The sequence below is a fragment of the Piliocolobus tephrosceles genome, chromosome 1 (assembly GCF_002776525.5).
Source record: "Piliocolobus tephrosceles isolate RC106 chromosome 1, ASM277652v3, whole genome shotgun sequence".
Classification (NCBI taxonomy): Eukaryota; Metazoa; Chordata; class Mammalia; order Primates; family Cercopithecidae; genus Piliocolobus; species Piliocolobus tephrosceles.
Genome location: NC_045434.1, coordinates 40,067,751 through 40,087,429, shown reverse-complemented (window position 1 = coordinate 40,087,429; position 19,679 = coordinate 40,067,751). Strand labels below are relative to the sequence as shown.

Sequence of the window (19,679 nt, the reverse complement as noted above, 5' to 3'; positions counted from 1 at the left end):
TCTGGCCCTGATCACCTGCTACTCAGTCTTCTGTCATTTTTCCCCTTGTCCATACTTTCTAGCCACACTGGCCTTTCATTTCTATGAGCACAGTAAGCCCTTCCCTGTCCCTGAATATGTGGGCTAGCAACTACTCTTGTCGCTCAGGTCTCACTGAAATGTCACCTCCCCAGAGAGGCCTTCTCAGACTACTTGATTCATCCCCTCTTCTCCACTCACTCTCTGCTCTGTCAGAGAGTAAATTGCATTCACTTACTGTGCATTACACAATTGCCATCTAATATTTATTGTCTATCTTCCTCCAGTAAAATGAAGACAGTGACTTTGCTTCACCAGCAGGGTTTATAGCAATACTTGATACCAGTGAGTCCTCAAGAAACGTTTGTTAAATGGCAAGTCTTTGTCTCAACTTTGGTAGCTTACGGAGGATCCCCATCATTTTCTTTTTTCTTTTTTTTTCAAGATGGATTCTCGCTCTGTCACCCAGGCTGGAGTGCAGTGGCGCGATCACAGCTCACTGCAACCTCTGCCTCCCAGGTTCAAGCAATTCTCCTGCCTCAGCCTCAGGAGTAGCTGGGATTACAGGCACATGCCACCTTTCCTGGCTAGTTTTTGTATTTGATTTTTAGTAGTGACAAAGTTTCACTATGCTGGCCAGGCTGGTCTCGAACTCCTCACCTCGTGATCCGCCCGCCTGGGCCTCCCAAAGTGCTGAGATTACAGGCATGAGCCACCGCATCCGGCGGATCCCTATAATTTTCTAATACAGTTTTAGTAACTCTGCCCCCTTCATGTTCTCTCAAATGGATAGCATTGCTTCACCCACAAAAAGGATGAGTATAGCAGAGGAAGGGTTGAGATCACCCCTATCTCTCTGCGGCAACAGATCAAGATTTGGACTCAATAGTTTGGAATCATCAGATAAGGGAAAAGGAAAGGCAGAAATGAATGCTACTGAAATAAACAATGGTCATTTCTCACTTAAAATTTTGAGGAAGAGAGAAAGAAAAAATATCTTAAGATGAAACATTTTTTAACTTGGAGATGTTAGAGAAAGTAGGGGGAACAGAAAAATGTTAGACTGAGGAGGAAAACTGAATCAAGATGAGGCAAGAGGCAGAAAGAGCCCACACCATGCTGTGAGCTCTTGGTTCCGAGCTTGGGTACCACCTCTTGCCTTCTGGATAAACTCTAAGGAAGAGAGTGATGAAGTGAAGCGGGCTGGGGGCGATAGAAAGGATGGGGTGGGGCACCAGGACGAGAGACGCCAAGGAAGCTAGAACGAAAAGAGACGGACCGAGGAGAGAAGAGAGCAGAGCAATACAAAAGCAGCCTCGGATCTTGCCGGAGCTGCAAGCGTTAAGGGGAGGCGGAGAGTGACGCGGTTTGCGTCTGGAGCGGCTCCTTGGAGTCCACAGCATCCACCGCCGAAGCCTCGCCTTCCTTTCTCCCTCTGCAGACACAACGAGACACAAAAAGAGAGGCAACCCCTAGACCACCGCGAGGGACCCACTTGCACCATGACCGAGACCACCAAGACCCACGTTATCTTGCTCGCCTGCGGCAGCTTCAATCCCATCACCAAAGGGCACATTCAGATGTTTGGTGAGTCCTCCCGCCCACCTCTGGAAGCCGCTTCCGCTCCTCTCCTTTCCCAGGCACCTGTGTTTTCCAGGGCGATCGAACGGGAAGGCGTGTGCCCCATTCGGAGGGGTGCGCCGGCTGATCCAGCTGGTGGAGGTCGGCTCCTTTATTTTGGACTCGGGGGAGGGGACGCAGACTGCGTTTCCGAGGCGTCACTTGCTGGGGCCAGACCCGGCTTGCAGGGGGCTAAAGGTGGGGGATGGGAGAGGACTAGAGACAAGTGTCATTTGGGGCTGGGCAGGGGTTCGAGATACCAGAACTGGAGTGCGGCGGTGCGGTGGTTCGGCTATCAGGCTGGCGAAGACCGGGATGGGGGCAGAGGTTGGGGCACCGAGTAGGGGGAGGAGGGGGCTGGAGATAACGTGCTGTTTGTTTAGGATGGGCCGAAATCTCGAAGGAGTTAAATCATGTATGTGCCTCGGATTCGCAAACACACTCGCGCCCAACACACCAGTGACAGGGGCTGGGGCTTCAAGATTAATTTCGGATTTGGCTGGTGGTTCTGGGCGGCCCAGGGACAAGTGTTTGGGAATTGTGGGCCGTGTATTGCCGGCGCGAGGTGGATGCTGAGTGAATAGGGAGGGGACCCTTTTCCGCCTAGGTTCGGCCTCAGGAACCCGCTGCCTAGGACAGGGAGGGGGCCGGGCGGCGGCTGCGGGAGGCCCTGCGCGAGCCGGAGCCGAAGGATCGGGGCCCAAGTTGGCTGAGGCTCTGCCCAGGGTGGCCATGGCACGCGGAAGGTTTGAGGCGTCTAGTGTGTGTATGAATGTGCGAATGAGTGTGTGTGAGTATATGCGTGTGCGTGTTGGGGGGAGGGGATTCATCATCGCGCGTTTGTTTCTTAGAAGCTTTGGGGCGTGGAGCCAGAGAGAGCGAGCGGGGGCATCTGGCTGGCTGGTTCGGGGTCCAGGAGCGGCAGGGGAAAGGTGATCGATCGATGCCTGTTGGAGGTCTCGCGCCACCGGTGGGAAACCACGAGGCTTCGCAGCTGCTAGTAGGACTCAAAGGAGCGGGGCATGAGCGTTTAGACACGGAAAGAGGGACGCGGAGGTCACTTTAGAAGCACGAATTGAGAAGTTAGAAGTTGGGGGTGCTTTTTCTTGAAACTGAGAGAAGCAAGGAGTAGGGAAGAGCGAGTGGGCTGGGATGGATGAGAGAGCGGGTGGGAGGCCCTGACCTGGCCCGCCAGCAAGGCGCTCTCCAGAGGCGGCGGTGCTGAAATGCAGGGCGCACCGGAGCTGGATGCGGGCACACGTGTTTATCCGGAGCTTGAGGATTGCGCGAGCCCTCCTAGGGAGGTTTAATGAAAACCACATTACAGCGGTAAAGACAGGGCGAGGTGGTTTAGGCTAAAAATATTCATCTTTAAACTTAAAAGGTGCGCTGAACTGGGATCGCTTGTTAAAAACCTCATGGAAAGAATATAGAACTACTTTGAGCAGAGGGCAAATCAGGTAGGCATATCTACACCACAGAAGAAGGGAGGCTGAGAAACAGCCATCCCTTCTTCACCATTCGTTCAGCTTTTAAAAGTCTTTTATTAAGTACCAATGCCAACTTGCCTGTTAAATAAGGACTTCTGTTCAAGCATCAGGGTAGACAAATCATCTCATTAGTCTTCTAAGAAATGTCAGTGCCCAGTGCCCTTTGATGCTGGTGTCTTCATCCCTTTCCTTCTTTTCCTGTCTGTCCATATGTCCTCTGGCAATTTATGTTGATGCACTTTACTCCTCTCCCTTGACCAGGCAATGATGGGTTTTCCTTTGGAACCAAGAGAAAGGAGGAGTAGGGAAGAGCCACTGGGCTGGGGATGAAACTCTGTGACTCTAAGAATCTTTGGTGACCCAGTGGGTACTACTCTTTTCTTCCTGGAGCTACGAAATCCCAGTTGTTTTGGATTACAAGAGAAACAGATTTGGACTGAGAACCAAAAATTCTGTCCTGCAACTGAAGATTCTTTGTTAACAGTAATAAAGGCTTTTGTTAAGCAAACGCTGACCTGCCAATTCTCCATGAGCTTCAAGGATAGACTATGTGGAAATAGGCCTGAGTTGCAGTGGAAGGGTTTAGATATAGAAAGGTGAAAAGGAGACTTTTGGCAGTTGCGATTATTTACTTAGTGTAAGAACTGAGGACCAGGGCAGAATGTCAACAAAGTCCTTTGCATGTCTATTAAAGTATAATTCAGAGAGCAACACAAAAAAAGGATATGATATGTTCACTCACTATAGCTTTAAGGAGCTTATTACCTAATGAAGAATTTAGCACATAAACAAGTAAAAATGAAGCAAGAATAAGAACACAAATACACATTAAACTATTTTTGGTAGAATCTCTTATGTGAATCTTTGAGCTCTTGATAAATTTTATAATTTATTTTTGTAGAGTAGTTCTGGTTAACAAAGCCTTTTCATCTATGTTAAGTTACTTATTCCTATTAACAACCTTATAAGAAATACATTATTACCACTATTTTACAAATAAGAAACTGACAGAAGCCAAGTGACTTTCTCATGAACACACATGGAGAATAGGTGGCACTGAGACTTCAGCCTCATGTTCCTGATTCCTCTTGCAAAGGCCTTCATACTGCAACAAAGGCTGCAGGAAGTGCCCACTCATCTTCTGACTGCATAATTCCATGAACACTCTATTTTCATGAACCATAAACTAACAGAATTAAATTGACCATCAACTAAACGAGATTCCTATATATGCATTTCCTTAAGATCTTTGTCTCATCTTTAAAGAAACCAGTTATTTATGAACTATTTCCTCCTTTCAAATGGCTTTTAAAATTTTCTCTCTGACAACACAGAAATAATTAATACAACTAAATTATCAAACTTTTGGCCAGGCATGGTGGCTCACTCCTATAATCCCAGCACTTTGGGAGGTGAAGATGGGCATATCACATGAGCTCAGGAGTTTGAGACCAGACTGGACATCCTGGTGAAGCCCCATCTTTACAAAAAATATAAAAATTAGCCAGGTATGGTGGTGCATGCCTGTAGTCCCAGCTACTCTGGAGACTGAGATGGGAGGATGGCTGAGGTGGGAGCCTGGGAGGCAGAGGTCACAGTATGCTGAGATAGCACACTGCACTCTATTCTAGGCAGTACAGCCAGATTCTGTCTTTAAAAAAATTTTTTTTCAAGCTTTCTTTAAGGTGACTGAAATTTGTAATAAATTTTTTTAAAAAACAGACACAAACAGGACTTTGAAATTAGACATTTTGAATAGAGCTCCTGTATCTTGAAATTCAATTTCTTACCAAAGGAAAAAGAGAAAGACTATAAACCAAAAGAGAAGTGGCATTCAAAACTAACGACTCACTCTTCATTTTTGTAAAGTAGCACTTGTACAATTCTCAATATTTGTAAAATTTTTTAGAATGAACTTTTCTTTTACTCTGAAAGGGAAGCTGATATTATTTCTCCTATTTGAAGCTATAGAAACATACAGGAAAAAATAATATTTGTGAGAGATATTTGACACTTGTATACTCAACTGTAACTAAAATGCTTTCAGGATGAGTAAAAGTTTTTGGCAAAGTAAACCCATAAATGAATGATGTCATATCTCATGGGTCTGCCTCATTACATAAGAAGATAATATGGAAGTTTTAAAAAATGTAACTGCTTAGTTTTTAAATATGTAGAGATTATAATATAATGTGGCTTTCTTTACATTTATAGCTATATTTGTCAATAAATCTACCACTGGGAAGTCAGAGAGCAAGTTTAAATAGAAAATTAAGAAAAGATAGCTCAGATTAATTTGGCTCCAAAAAAAAAAAAACAAAACAGAGGAATTGGTGAATTTCATCACAGCAGAAATATTTCTAGCTATTTTTTGTATTTTTTCTATTTTAATTTGTAGATATAGGGTCTTGCTCCGTTGCCCAGGCTGGAGAGTAGCAGCAGGGTCACGGCTTCCTGCAGCCTCAAACTCCTGTTTCTGCTAGCTGCGGATTAAATCCAGATCTACCTGACTGCAAAAACTATTTTCTTTTTACTGCGCTCTGATATTGTCTCCAAAAATTACCAAAGTCTAGCATCTTTCCTCCCTTTAAGCCAGTCAGAGGTCTGATGCCTGACAGAGAGGGATGACCAGGTTGCAAGGAGTCAGTCATTCAGGTCAGGTGGTTAATACCAGGGAGAGCTTTCTGAAATAAGCTTCAGTAAGAACAACTGGAATTGGAAACTTATGGCAACCGCTATTTTTGAAAATTAATATTTCTTTGAAAAGTCATATTTCTTCAAAAAGATCCACAATACTGATAACTCAAATGGTACAAGATCTACTATAATCATTCTCCAAGTACCCCAGCCTGTGGCATAGTAGAATTGCATGCTTAGGCTGGGTGCATGCTCACGGCCACCACCTTCCTCCACAGCAATGGTCCCTCCACCAGCATCCAAGAGAATGTGACCAAAAAGAGGAGGGTATGTTGGCTGTGACAGCCAGAAATGACCAAATTCAGTTCTCTTTCTGGGCTCAAGCGGACCTTTCACCTTAGCCTCCTGTGTAGTTAGGACTACAGGCACCATGGGCATGCCCTGGTGGCTAATGAAAAAAAATTCTTTTAGAGACAGGGTCTTGCTATTTTGCTGAGGCTGGTCTCCAACTCCTGACCTCAAGCAATCCTCCCACATCAGCTTCTCAAGTAACTGGGGTTATAGATGTGAGCCACTGCATCCAGCTGTATCCTGCTTTTTAAAAATTGTAAAATAAATGGATTTTCCAGTTTTCTATTTCAAAAAATTTTTTTTTTTTTTGCTTTGAGCTGGATCATTTGAAGAGACATAATCCAATTTTGTTCTTCTTAAAGGGTAATGAAGAGGGCCTTCTACTTGTTGCAGAATTGGAGATGCAGCCCCTACTGCTACAGTTAGAAACCATAAGAAAAATGAATTTGAATTGCTACTAATAAATATATAGAACTGCTATAAATCAAGAAGCTGTTGAATGTGATAAAAATTCTTATATTATAAAAGTTATTAAGCACATGTGGTAATAATTTCCTTTTCCTTTGTACCACTATCTAATTTGATCCTACCCTGCAAGGTAAACTGAATAATAGTATCCGCTTTTACAATTGATAAGGCAGAAGTACATGTGTAAGTCACTGGGTCGAATTCATCAGCAAAAATCAGTATAGAACCACTTTCTTGATATCTAGACTCTCTCACTCATGACGCTTCTTTTTTATTTCCTCATAATTGCAATAGTACCTATGAAAGAAGCCATTTGAACTTAGCTGTCAACAAAGGGTCATGAGAACCTTACAAATTTTTTTCCTTGGCAACACAGACCTCCGATAAAATATATCCAACAAAGATATCTGTGTCTAACCCAAAAGGTCTTTCTTTTCTTAATACTCTTATATTTTTCATTTAACTTTGTCATTAGAACGGGCTTCCCATAACTCCTCCAACTTCCTCCTTTCTTCCCACTCTTCTGTTACCTCAGCTAACACCTATTCATTCTTCAGATTTTAGCTTCAACGATAGTTTCTCAGGGAACCTCCACTGACTCCTAAATTAAGTCTGGCTACCCTGACATTTGTTCCCACATCACCTTATGTTTTCCAGGCCATAACTTTCATCTCATATGTTTTATGGCTGTTTCCCATGGTAGACCTTAAGCTTTTTGAAGACAGAAACAATGCCTGGTATCATCACTGATATATTTCCTAGTACCTAGCATGTAGTAGGATCTCCATAATAGTTGTTGAATAAATTTTTTAAATGAATGTATAGAATTTTGTTCCAGGCAGAGGAATCAGCCATGTACAAAGGCTAGGGTGAAGAGACAGAGACATAGAATAATAGAACAAGGAAAAGTTCAGGATGGCTCAAGGAGAAGGGGAGTGAGAGGTGAGACTAGAGAGAGGTAGTTGAATGTCTGAACAATTACAAAGGCTCCTAAGTCATTTTAAAGATTGTAGACTTTATCCCAATTACAATGAGAAGACATTGCATTGTTTTTAAAGTAAAGGGGTAACATAGCCATATGTTTAAATTATGATTTAATTAAATGTTTAATATAGATTGGTGAAGGTCAAGGATGTGGTGACCAGTTAGGCATGTGTTTCAGCAATACAGGATTCAACCCAAAGAAGATGGTCACCTGGCCCAGGCTGGTGGTTTCTGGGATGGAGAATGTGTATCTGAAGGTTATTTAGGAGGTAAAAGAGATCTTCATTTGGCCGGGTGCGGTGGCTCACACCTGTAACCGCAGCACTTTGAGAGGCCGAGGCAGGAAGATCACAAGGAGAGGAGATCGAGACCATCCTGGCTAACACAGTGAAACCCTGTCTCTACTAAAAATACAAAAAATTAGCCGGGTGTGGTGGTATGTGCTTATAGTAGCAGCTACTTGGGAGGCTGAGACAGGAGAATCGCTTGAACTCGGGAGGGAGAGGTTGCAGTGAGCTGAGATCGCACCACTGCACTCCAGCCTGAGTGACAGAGCGAGACTACATCTCAAAAAAAAAAAAAAAAGAAAGAAAGAGAGAGATCTTCATTTCATGATGTGATGAGTGTGTGATGGTGAAGTAGTCCAGGGTAATTTGCAGGTTTCTATCCAAGGTGGATGAATAAAAAATGCTGGAGGAGAAGCAGGTTTGGGGGTTGGTGGGGAAAGTAAAGATTCATACTTCTTACTTGAAAATTTTGGTAATATGTGTTCTAACCAAGCACTGATGTGACAGAATACCTAAATGCAAAGTTTCTTTGTGACCTGGGATGTCTGAGTCTTATAATGAAAGTTCCCAGTAGATTCCAGTTAGATTATTAAAATTTATTCATGCAAGAAAGATATAAAATTTATTAACAGTATGGAAATAAAATGCAAAAAGAAAGGTTTTCTGCTTTTTTAAAAAAATATATAAAATGGAAGATAATCAATATCCTAAATTTGACTCTTTTTAATGTTGAGGCTGTAAAATTAGGAATAACTGATAGTAGTTCACAAAACCACTTTTGACTTGCCCACCACTTTGATGATGGCTGTGACATTATACTTAAGTAGATGCTTGGGGTTGGGCATGTGGTTGATGCCTATAATCTCAATACTTTGGGAGGCTGAGGCCGGTGGATCACTTGAGCCCAGCAGTTTGAGACCAGCCTGGGCAACATGGTGAAACCCCATCTCTACTAAAAATATAAAAATTAGCCAGGCATGGTGGCACATGCCCGTAGTCCTAGCTGCATGAGAGGCTGAGGTGGAAGGATCACTTGAGCAATGGGAGGCTGACATGGAAGGATCGTGGGACCAAGGAGGTCAAGGCTGCAGTGAGTCATGATGACACCACTGCACTCCAGCCTGGGCAACAGAGTGAGACCCTGTCTCAAAGGAAAAAAAAAAAAAAAGTAGCCAGGCGCCAGCGGCTCCTGCCTGTAATCCCAGCACTTTAGGAGGTTGAGGGGGACCAATCATGAGGTTAGGAGTTCAAGACCAACCTGGCCAACATAGTGAAACCCCGTCTCTACTAAAAGTACAAAAATTAGCCAGGGGTGGTGGCAGGCACCTGTAATCCCAGCTACTTGGGAGGCTGAGGCAGGAGAATTGCTTGAATCCGGGAGGTGGAGGTTGTAGTGAACCGAGATCTCGCCACTGCACTCCAGCCTGGGCAATAGAGCAAGACACCTTCTCAAAAAAAAAAAAAAAAAAAAAAAAGAGGTAGATGCTTGGGAATCCTACCTAATTTGTTGGTAAGTTGAAGGTACACAAGTGGTAACTCATGGATCATTCAAGGTGGTTTCACTAGCAGGAGCAGTGTCTGCTCATGACACAAGAATAATGGGCTGAAAAAGAAAATGTAGACATTTGTGTTCACACAAACTGTTGACTCAGTTTACTTTTTTCTGCTGCACTGACTAACTGAACCACATGTGAAAACAACCTAATAATGGGAGGCAAATCTCCTGTCTAGAATGTATTCCAAACTAAGCAATAGGGTCTAATGAAGAACAGAGCTGATGTCCTAAGAGTCTTGAAATATTTATTTCAGTTTCTCTTCTCTTTTTGTTTTGCTTGTTCCTATTCTATATTTCTAAGCCTTTCTGCTTAGAACTATCAGAATTAAGATAATTCAATTATTTCTCAAATCATTTGAATTATTGCTCAGTAGGAACATCTTTTGAAATGTTATGGGTGTCAGAGAAACATTTCTATATAAACTTCCAATTTTAGATCAAGTCAAATGAACAGCCTAAAGTGTGAAGGCAAACTAAAAAGCATACCCTGCCAACATTCAAGTTTGAACCCCTCTGTTTCAAAGATATCCACAGACACAAGAGGCAAATGAAAAAGTAGACAGATAATATATTTATTTTGTCATTTTTCTATCGATAGGCAATAGTTTAAAAGTAATCCATGCATGACTGGAAGACAGAATGAAAATCCAGTTTTGAAAGTGTTTCTTTGAAAAACTTCAAGTCTTAATTTTTCAGTATAATTGTCTTCTTGGCCACCAGTACAGTGTCCTGAATGTGGTGGTTGTTTAGTTAATGTTTAATGATGCTGTAAAATACACTTTCTAGCACAGTTCTTGTTCACGCTTGGTTTTTGGATCATCCTGAATTGCTCAAAAAGATCCTAACTACACAAAGGAATGCAAAAATATTTTTTCAGGCAGGGTGTGGTAGCACATGCCTATAATCCCAGTGCTTTGAAGTCTAAAGCAGGAGAATTGCTTGAGCCTAGGAGTTCAAGGTTGTAGTGAGCCATTATCACAGCACTGCACTCCATCCTGGGCAACAGAGCAAGATCTTGTCTTAAAAAAATTTTTTTAAACATATTCAATACACAAAATTTTAGTTAAACAAAGGCATTTAAAATAATTCTTTAGGATTCAATGTTATAGACTAAGACCTGAGATATGAGAGTTCATTTTATAGAGAATTACATAACTTTATTTATGGATATGTTCCATATCTCAATATATGTAAATGCAGCATCAGTTTACAAGGAGGGAAGTTTTCCACTTCCAGAGATCTTCCAATTACAAGCACTCAATTGCATGGAACACATTTGCTTTTTTTGGATAGTTTGGCAGCTAGCCTCAGAAGTCTTTTAGCTTAAAAAGATCTTTCAGTGGCTTACATGGTATGACCAAGGCCATTCTCCTGGTATTGGCTCCTTCCTCCCTTTACATCTTCCAGTGTCTCCATGATTTGTAAACTCTGCAGCAAAGGCAAATATTATAACCACTATCAGCATCATCATCTTCCCCATTATCATCCTGATCATGAAGCCACTTTATTTGAGCTTATTTAAACCATACTGCCATTAAGCTATTTTTTATTAAATGTAATGCATAATGCTCTTTAGCATTATACAAGTGAGCCAGCCAGGAAAATTCTTATAATCGTGGCAATAAGAGGTTAAGCGGAGGAAATAGCAAGGGAGCAAGACTCTGAGGCTAACCCCTGGAAGTGATGGCAGCTAAATAGCAGTCTTTTTCTGTTTTTTCTCCTACATCAAATTGCCTCCACCTGAGTAGACATGCTGCAACATATTGACCTCATTTAATATTTACCAGACAGTAGAAGAGACAGTAAAGCATATTCCCTAGATAAGACTAAATGCTTATAGTTTTATTCTTGTTCCAGTTTCTTAGGCCAAAAACCTTGTACTAATGCTTAATTATTCCCTGTTTTGTACACATTATTTATGTCCAAATGTTTTGGAATCTCTTTATCTTCAAAATATAACTAAGACCAACCACCTCTGTCCATCTACATCCCTGGTGCAAGCCACTGTTATCTTTCATTTGAATTATTGCAATAGCCTTAACTGGTCTATCTGCTTCCACTCTTGGTTGCAACACTCAATTCTTAACAAATAATCAGAGTGATCCTTTCGGCTGGACATGGTGGCTCACACCTGTAATCCCAGCACTTTGGGAGGCCGAGGCAGGTGGATCATGAGATCACAAGATCGAGATCATCTTGGCTAACAAGGTGAAACCTCATCTCCACTAAAAATACAAAAAATTAGCTGGGCATGGTGGCACGTGCCTGTAGTCCCAGCTACTTGGGAGGCTGAGGCAGAAGAATCGCTTGAACCCGGGAGGCGGAGGTTGCGGTGAGCCAAAATTGCACCACTGCACTCCAGCCTGGGCGACAGAGTGAGACTCCGTCTCAGTAAACAAATAAACAAAAAAAAACAGAGTAATCCTTTCAAAATGTAAGCCAAATCTAAGTCAGATCATGTTGCTCCTTTGCTCCAAATCCTCCATACCTCCATATCTCACTCAATCAAAGTCAAAGTCATCATCATGGCCTACAGACCTCCATGATCAGCCACGCTGCCCCCACCTCCACCCTAACACATCACTTCCACTTCATTCTTAGCTAACCTCACGGAACGTCCTTGCTTTGGCCTTAGAGTCTTTGTGCTGAATGTTTCCTCTGCCTGGAATGCCCTCCCCATGTAGCCCATGTCTCATTCGCTCCCCTCCTCCAATTCTTTGCTCAAATGTAACCTTCTCCTCATTGTCCACTTGGCAGATCCTACTCCCCTGATCACATAATTTAAAATCGCACCTCACACACTCCCAGTCCCTCTTATTCTGCTCTACTTATATCTTTTCTCCTTTGTGCTTATCACATTTAAACTAAGGATGTTATTTCTTGTTTTCTTATGCTTATTATTCAATGCCTGTCTCCCCAGCTAGAGCTCGTCAAGAGCAGAGATCTTTGTTTACTCTGCTCATTAATGTATCTCAGGCTCCTAGGACAGTGCCTGCCCCTCAGTGAGTGCTCATTAAACGTTTCTTGAGGCCAGGTGCGGTGGCTCATGCCTGTAATCCCAGCACTTTGGGAGGCTGAAGTGGGCACATCACTTGACGTCAGGAGTTTCAGACCAGCCTGCAACATGGGGAAACCCTGTCTCTACTAAAAATTCCAAAAAATTTGCCAGGCGTGGTGGTGCATGCCTGTAATCCTAGCTACTCAGGAGGCTGAGGTGGGACGATAGGAAGTGGAGGTTGCAATGAGCCTAGATCACGCCACTGCACTCTAGTCTGGGTGACAGAGTGAGACTCCATCTAAAAAGAAAAAATGTTTTTTGAATGAGTAATGAGTGACATGTTAGATTCCTCGAGTCTATGGTAGACTTATTGGCAGGAAGGGTAGAGTCAGGAGGGCTCTATGACTATTGATGATCTCTAGCGGAGATAACAAACTAAACAAAGCAATTGAAGTGAAAAGTGTTACAAAAGAGGTGAGAATGAGGTAAAGTAGGAGCATGGAGGAAGTTACCACTCTGGACATGGTAGATAGGCCATTAGAGCAGGTGTTAGTGAGAGTTTGAGCTTGAAAGTTAAAGCTGCCGAGTGGACAGAATAGACAAAGGCATTCTTGGCTGGGCATGGTGGCTCATACCTGTAATCCCAGCACTTTGGGAGGCCGAGGTGGGAGGATTGCTTGAGCCCAGGATTTGGAGACCAGCCTGGGCTTTATAATGAGACCCCATCTCTACAAAAATTTAAAAAATTAGCTGGGTGTGGTGGCATGTGTCTGTAGTCCCAGCTACTTGGGAGGCTGAGGTTGGGGGATCACTGGAGCCCAGAAGTTCAAGACCAGCCTGGCAACAAAGCAAGACTTCATCTCTTTAAAAAAAAAAAAAAAAAAGGAAATTAAAAAAAAGAGAGAGAGAGAATGGCATTCTGGGAAGAGAGCGGGATATGTGTGGAAGCCTCAACAGCGTGGCACATTAAGGAATTTCCAGGGAACTTGCTAGAGTGCAGGTGGGCACAGGGAAGGACAGGAGATGAGACGGCCAGAAAACAGGTTGGGAGGGGGACAGTGCCAAGGGTTCAGATCTGACCCAGCATTTTTTTTAGCAGGCCTCAAAAGGTGATGGACAAAGGAGTACACGGCAGATGTTGGACCTGCATCCCAAATGTCAATGTTCCGTTTGTTAGCAGTTCAGTAGGGAGCTGCCATTGTGATTTTATCTAAACATTTTAAAGTTATTATTTCTGTATCACTCTTTGAAATGAAGAGGATTTTTTCTTTTTCTTTCTTCTCATGATTTTATTTATTTACTTATTTTTTACTTTTATTTTTTGAGATGGAGTCTCACTCTGCTGCCCAGGCTGGAGTGCAGTGGTGCTGTCTCAGCTCACTGCAACCTCCGCCTCCCAGATTAAAGTGATTCTCATGCCTCAGCCTCCAGAGTAGCTGGGACTACAGGCGTCTGCCATCATGCTCGGCTACATTTTTTTTTTGTATTATTTTTGCAGACACAGGATTTCACCATGTTGCCCAAGCTGGTCTTGAACTCCTGACCTCAGGTGATCCACCTGCCTCAGCCTCCCAAAGTGCTGAGATTACAGGGGTGTGCCACCATGCCCGGCCACGATTTTATTATTTTCTGAAATGGAACCATTATACATTGCATAAAGTATATCTGTCGATGAAATACACAAGTGAGAAATTACATTGCTGTACAACCCACCAAAATAACAACAAATAAGCAAAAAAGTCACTCCCCTGATTTGTTCTTGCCTAGGATCTAGATTTTACTGTGCTTCACTGGAATGCCCCTGTTGCTCAAGTATTCTCAGATTTGGTGAACTCGGTTCACCCTAGTTTTATCTTCCATGATTTTGTGGGATTTGGATATGTGCCTGCTTTCTTCTCCACAGGCTTAATTGTCTGAAAAGTAAGCACTGTGGAGATCCTGTCTTTTGACACTTGTTTTTAGCTCTAATCCTGGAGGTCTTGATCAAGTGTATTTCTGTTCTCATAGAACTATGGTTCTGGCTGGGCACAGTGGCTCACACCTGTAATCTCAGCACTTTGGGAGGCTGAGGTGGGAGGATCCCTTGAGGCCAAGGGTTCAAGACCAGCCTGGGCAGCATAGTGAGATCCCATCTCTACAGAAAATTTAAAAATTAGCCAAGTGTGGTGGTGTGCATCTGTAGTCCTAGCTACTCTGGAGGTTGAGGTGGGAAGATGGCTTGCGCCCATGAGGTTGAGGCTGCAGTGAGTCATGATCATGCCACTGTGCTCCAGCCTGGGTGACAGAGAGAGACTCCGTCTCAAGAAAACAAAAACAAAAATATATCATTCTCCATGACTATTGAAATTATTTACCATTTAAAAGACTCAATAAAGTGACACGATGTTAAGGGGTTGGGTTTTCTGATGCTTTATTCTTTAAATTTTAATTTAATTTATTATTATTTTTTATTTCTAGAGACAAGGTCTCACTATGTTGCCCCATCAGACCTCAAATTCCCGGGCTAAAGTGATCCTCCTGTCTCAGCCTCCCGAAGTGCTAGGATTACAGGTGTGAGCCACCGTGCCCAGCCAATGCTTTATTCTTCAGCATTTTTCCAACCCTTCATCTTAGTGCCCACAGAGAGGTGGACTACTTCCTCCATGGAGCACTGAGATGAAACTACATCCATGACTATTCGTATTCCTTTTCAAATATTTATGTGCAGATATTTAGCAAATATTTAGCAGTGCATAGCTCATCACATGAACTACAAGATCTTTAAAAGAAGACTTTTTTTTGAAAAAAGAGACCTGTCATTCATTTTAAATTAAAATTAAGACAATAAATATTATACATATAAATTCAAGCCATAATTGCTTCATTTTCCATGAACCAATCTTGCTAAGCACCATTTAAAAATTATTTACTTGTGGCCAGACGTGGTGGCTCAAGCCTGTAATCCCAGCACTTTGGGAGGCTGAGACGGGCGGATCACGAGGTCAGGAGATCGAGACCATCCTGGCTAACATGGTGAAACCCCGTCTCTACTAAAAATACAAAAACTAGCCGGGCGAGGTGGCGGGCGCCTGTAGTCCCAGCTACTCGGGAGGCTGAGGCAGGAGAATGGCGTAAACCCGGGAGGCGGAGCTTGCAGTGAGCTGAGATCCGGCCATTGCACTCCAGTCCGGGCGACAGAGCAAGACTCTGCCTCAAAAAAAAAAAAAAAAAAAAAAATTATTTACTTGTTATACCCCAGGGAATCAAAATTTATAGATAATATATCAGGTTCTCTTGCTGTTAACAATGTTGACAAAAAATGAAGGCCCCAGTTTTTCCTACCACTCCATTTTTTCTGTTTATATGGAAATTAATAAACTGAATGGCTGTTGATCTGGGAATATAGTTAGTCTCCTGGAGCCTTATCTTTCTCATTTGTAAAATAGAGTGATTGACATAACTCAAGGTTGGCAAACTATGGCCTGCAGGCCATTTGTGGCCAGCTACCTGATTTTGTAAGGCCTGCAAGCTAAGGATGGCTTTTTACATTTTTAAATGGCTGAAAAAAAATGTAAAATCACAATGATATTTTGTGACACACATAAATTTTATAAAATAAAATTTTAGTATTCATAAAGTTTTATTGGCACATAGCCACACTCATTTCATATATGTATTATCTCTGGATGTTTTTGCACTGAAACAACAGAGGTGAGTGGTTGTGACAGAAACTTTATGGACTGCAAAATCAAAAGTGTTTACTCTCTGGACATTTACAGAAAGCTTGCCAACCCCTGGTATAACCGACCTCTGGGTGTTGGAATGGAAATATCTAAAATGTTCTTAAAATAAGAAGTGCTGTTGAAGTCCATTACCCAGAGGAACTGTTTGACGAACAATTTTCAGTCTAAACTAAATCTCTAAAAAGACTCCTTTAAGCAGCAAATGTACTTTCAATTTCATAATTGTAATTTTTCTGGCTGACTGCATAAATGGCCATGTTCATGGTGGGGATGATTTTCTGGTGTTTGGTTTATAGTGAACATTGATTCAACACACTCTGGCTAACGTTGGACATTTATCTGCTGTTGAACATTAGGTATACTTTCTCAGAACACATTTATCCTTTTCTTGTTTCATAGCTACCTCCTTCTTTAAATTTAATATCTTATATACCTTATATTTGAGGATTAGAAAATTAGCACTCCAATTGCATCAGGCTTTTACATGGTGCTCGTGCAGTCATATCTAGTTTTTCTGCAGCAGCTCACTTCCTCTGAACGTTGATAGCACTTGGTTTGTACCTCTCTTATAGCACTTAGCACATTGTGCTGTGGGTTGTAGCTATTTCTGTCCATGCCTCATATTAGCCATCAGATATAAGCTCTAGGCAGTCATGTGGGTTTTTTTGTATCTCCTAAGGTGCCTAGTACAGTGTTCTAGGAACATGGAGATACTTTAAATATTTAGCAAATGAATGAATGATTAAACTGTTAGGAATATTCAAAATCTCAACATCTAGGCAAAATAGATGATCAGAAAAAAAAACAAGCATTTAGGAACCAGAAAATACAGGAAAACAGAGATTCAAGCAAGACAGGACTGAAAAAACAGGACAGATAGCAAACACGAGGTGCCAGTGACTTAGGGACTTCAAAATCAAGATAATACTTGCCTCAAGATAGAAAAGCTCATGCTTCTTCCCACATATCCACAGTGGTAACTGCAAGTCACGTTTGGGAGCTATGAAGTGTGCAACTTGGCAGGAGTGAAAAATATGGAGTCAAGTGTCCACTGGACACTTCAGGCAGGTGCATGGGACATGCAGGAATGATTTTTCAGTGAGGCAAAAGTAGGTTTAAGAGTGGCAGATCAAGCCAGGCGCGGAGGCTCACACCTATGATTCCAGCACTTTGGGAGGCCGAGGCTGGTGGATCATGAGGTCAGGAGTTCTAGACCAACCTGACCAACATGGTGAAACCCCGTCTTTACTGAAAATACAAAAATTAGCTAGGTCTGGCAGCACACACCTATAATCCCAGCTACTCATGAGGCTGAGGCAGGAGAATCGCTTGAACCCAGGAAGTGGAGGTTGCAGTGAGCTGAGTTCTCACCACTGCACTCCAGCCTAGGTGACAGAGCACGACTCTGTCTCAAAAAGAAAAAAAAAAAAAGGAATGACAGAGCAGTTGAGTTTCTTTTTTATTTAGTCGCAGTTTGAAAAAAGTTTTGGGTACACAGCACCTAGCGAAGTGAAGCTTTGTAAACTACTTACTCTACTTTGAGCAACCAAACAAAAACCATTGGTTTATCAATTAAGTTTGCATCTTCAGAAATCACAGAATTTCCGTTTGAAGCAGATTTCAAAATTGTGCATAGTCTTCCAGTTCTGAAATCCCTTTTAAAACATCTTTACAAGTATCTGTCCACTCTCTTCTTGAGATCTTTCAGGTCCACAGAATGCACTATTTTCCAAAGCAGCCAAATAGCATTTGGCACAATTGCACTTTTTTCAAGATTGTCCCTTCTATCAAGCTGACACTGGGCTTCCTGAGACTCCCATGTGTTGGACCTAGTTCTTTTCCTCGAGATCCATGCAGCAAGTTTAATCTATCTTCCACTGAGAGACATTCAAATAGGTGGAGACAGCTACTCTGTCCCAGCACCCTTCTCTTTTGGCTTCACAAGCTCTAGTTCTTTTTATCTGGATGTCATTACATTCCTAGTCTTCATAGCATCCTGTCTTATCTCCTTTAAACACACCTTCATTGTCTACATCCCTCTATTCAATTCAATTTGTGATGCTGCATTCTGATGTGGCCTGATTGTGCTGTCTTATCTATCATTGAACTTAGCATAGCGAGTAATCCCTTTATTTATGGCACTGTCTCTCTCTTTTCCTAAATGAATCAAGTTAGGTAAGCTATAGCTACTTGCATGTTAAAATGTCCTGACATTCTGAAAAATTTGTCATTTGGTGGAGTAACTGCTAAGCTATTCCAATTTATTAAAAAGTCTAACTGGTGTATTGTCAAGACGTGGTACCTTCCAGAACTTTGCAGGTCAGAGAACATACTTAGTTGTGTGAGATGTCAACCACACACTGGGAATAATATCCTGCCTTTGGAATAGCAAAAACACTTTGCACGTTCCCAGGCAGGGCTGAGACTAAGCGTTTCTGAATTCTGGAATTATCAAGTTTGTTTTTAGATATTTCACTGAAAGGGTTGTTATTTTTAAAACAAGTTCTCTTGAAGTGAGACCTCGTCTCTATAAAAAACAAAAAACAATAAAACTAAAAAGAGTTCTGTTGAAAGCTCCAATCAACTCTTGTCCATGTCTTAAAGTCTCAGTTTTGTCAAGCTCCTCCCTCCTGGCCATGTGGTGGACGCTTCCATGTTCCCAGGGCTCCTATGTAAGTGGCTAAATGACCTTGTTCCCTGCAATGATGACTTTGTCCCAACAGAGGTGGATAGTGTCATATTTACATTGGTTGAAGTGGAATCTTTTAAAAACCAAATAATAAAAATCCGTTTTTCTTATGAAAAATTCTAAACATATGCAAAAATAAACAGAACAATACAACAATGAACTTGATGTACTTATCACCCAGCTTCAATAATTATCAATTCCTTCCTCATTTTGATGTGCTGATACCCCTACCCACTTCCCGATCCTTGCCCTATATTATTTTGGAAGCAAATCCTAGAATCCTATTGTCTCGAAGGTGAGATCCTTTCTTTCATTATTATTATTATTTTTTAAGACCGAGTCTTGCTCTGTCACCCAGGCTGGAGTGCAGTGGTGCCATCACAGCTCACTGCAGCCTTGACCTCCTGGGCTCACGTGAGCCTTGCACCTCAGCCTTCTAAGTAGCTGGGACTACAGGCACATTCAACCAAGTCTGGATAATTTTTGTAATTTTTGTAGAGATGGGGTTTCACCATGTTGCCCAGGCTGGTCTCGAACTCCTGGGCTCAAATGATCATCCCACCTCGTCCTCCCAAAGTCCTGGGATTATAGGCTTAAGCCACCGTGCCTGGCCTGAGATCCTTTTAGTTGGTACATAATTTCTTCTCTGTCTATCTGGCCTGCATTTACAGACAGGATGTTTTTCCTCCCCATTTTGCATTTGTTTTCTTTACCATTTGGGTTGCAGACAGGGCTGGTAAGGGAAGATGTCTAATTCCGATCTTTGAGCAGATATAATAATGCTTCCACTCTAGACCAACAGCAGGTGACAATTTAGCATTGACATTGCCTGTAAAGCATTGTCTTTCGCATCTTTCTCA

General features: G+C 42.2%; 1 protein-coding gene across 1 annotated transcript in view; it reads left to right on the top strand.

Moving 5' to 3' along the window:
* Nucleotides 1-1,294: 1,294 nt before the first annotated feature.
* Nucleotides 1,295-19,679, top strand: part of NMNAT2 (nicotinamide nucleotide adenylyltransferase 2) — a 169,840-nt gene continuing 151,455 nt past the window's right edge. Inside the window, exon 1 of the mRNA XM_023203480.1 lies at nucleotides 1,295-1,605. Coding sequence (XP_023059248.1) covers nucleotides 1,521-1,605 — 85 coding nt within the window. The 5' untranslated portion in view covers nucleotides 1,295-1,520. The remainder of the gene's footprint in view (nucleotides 1,606-19,679) is intronic.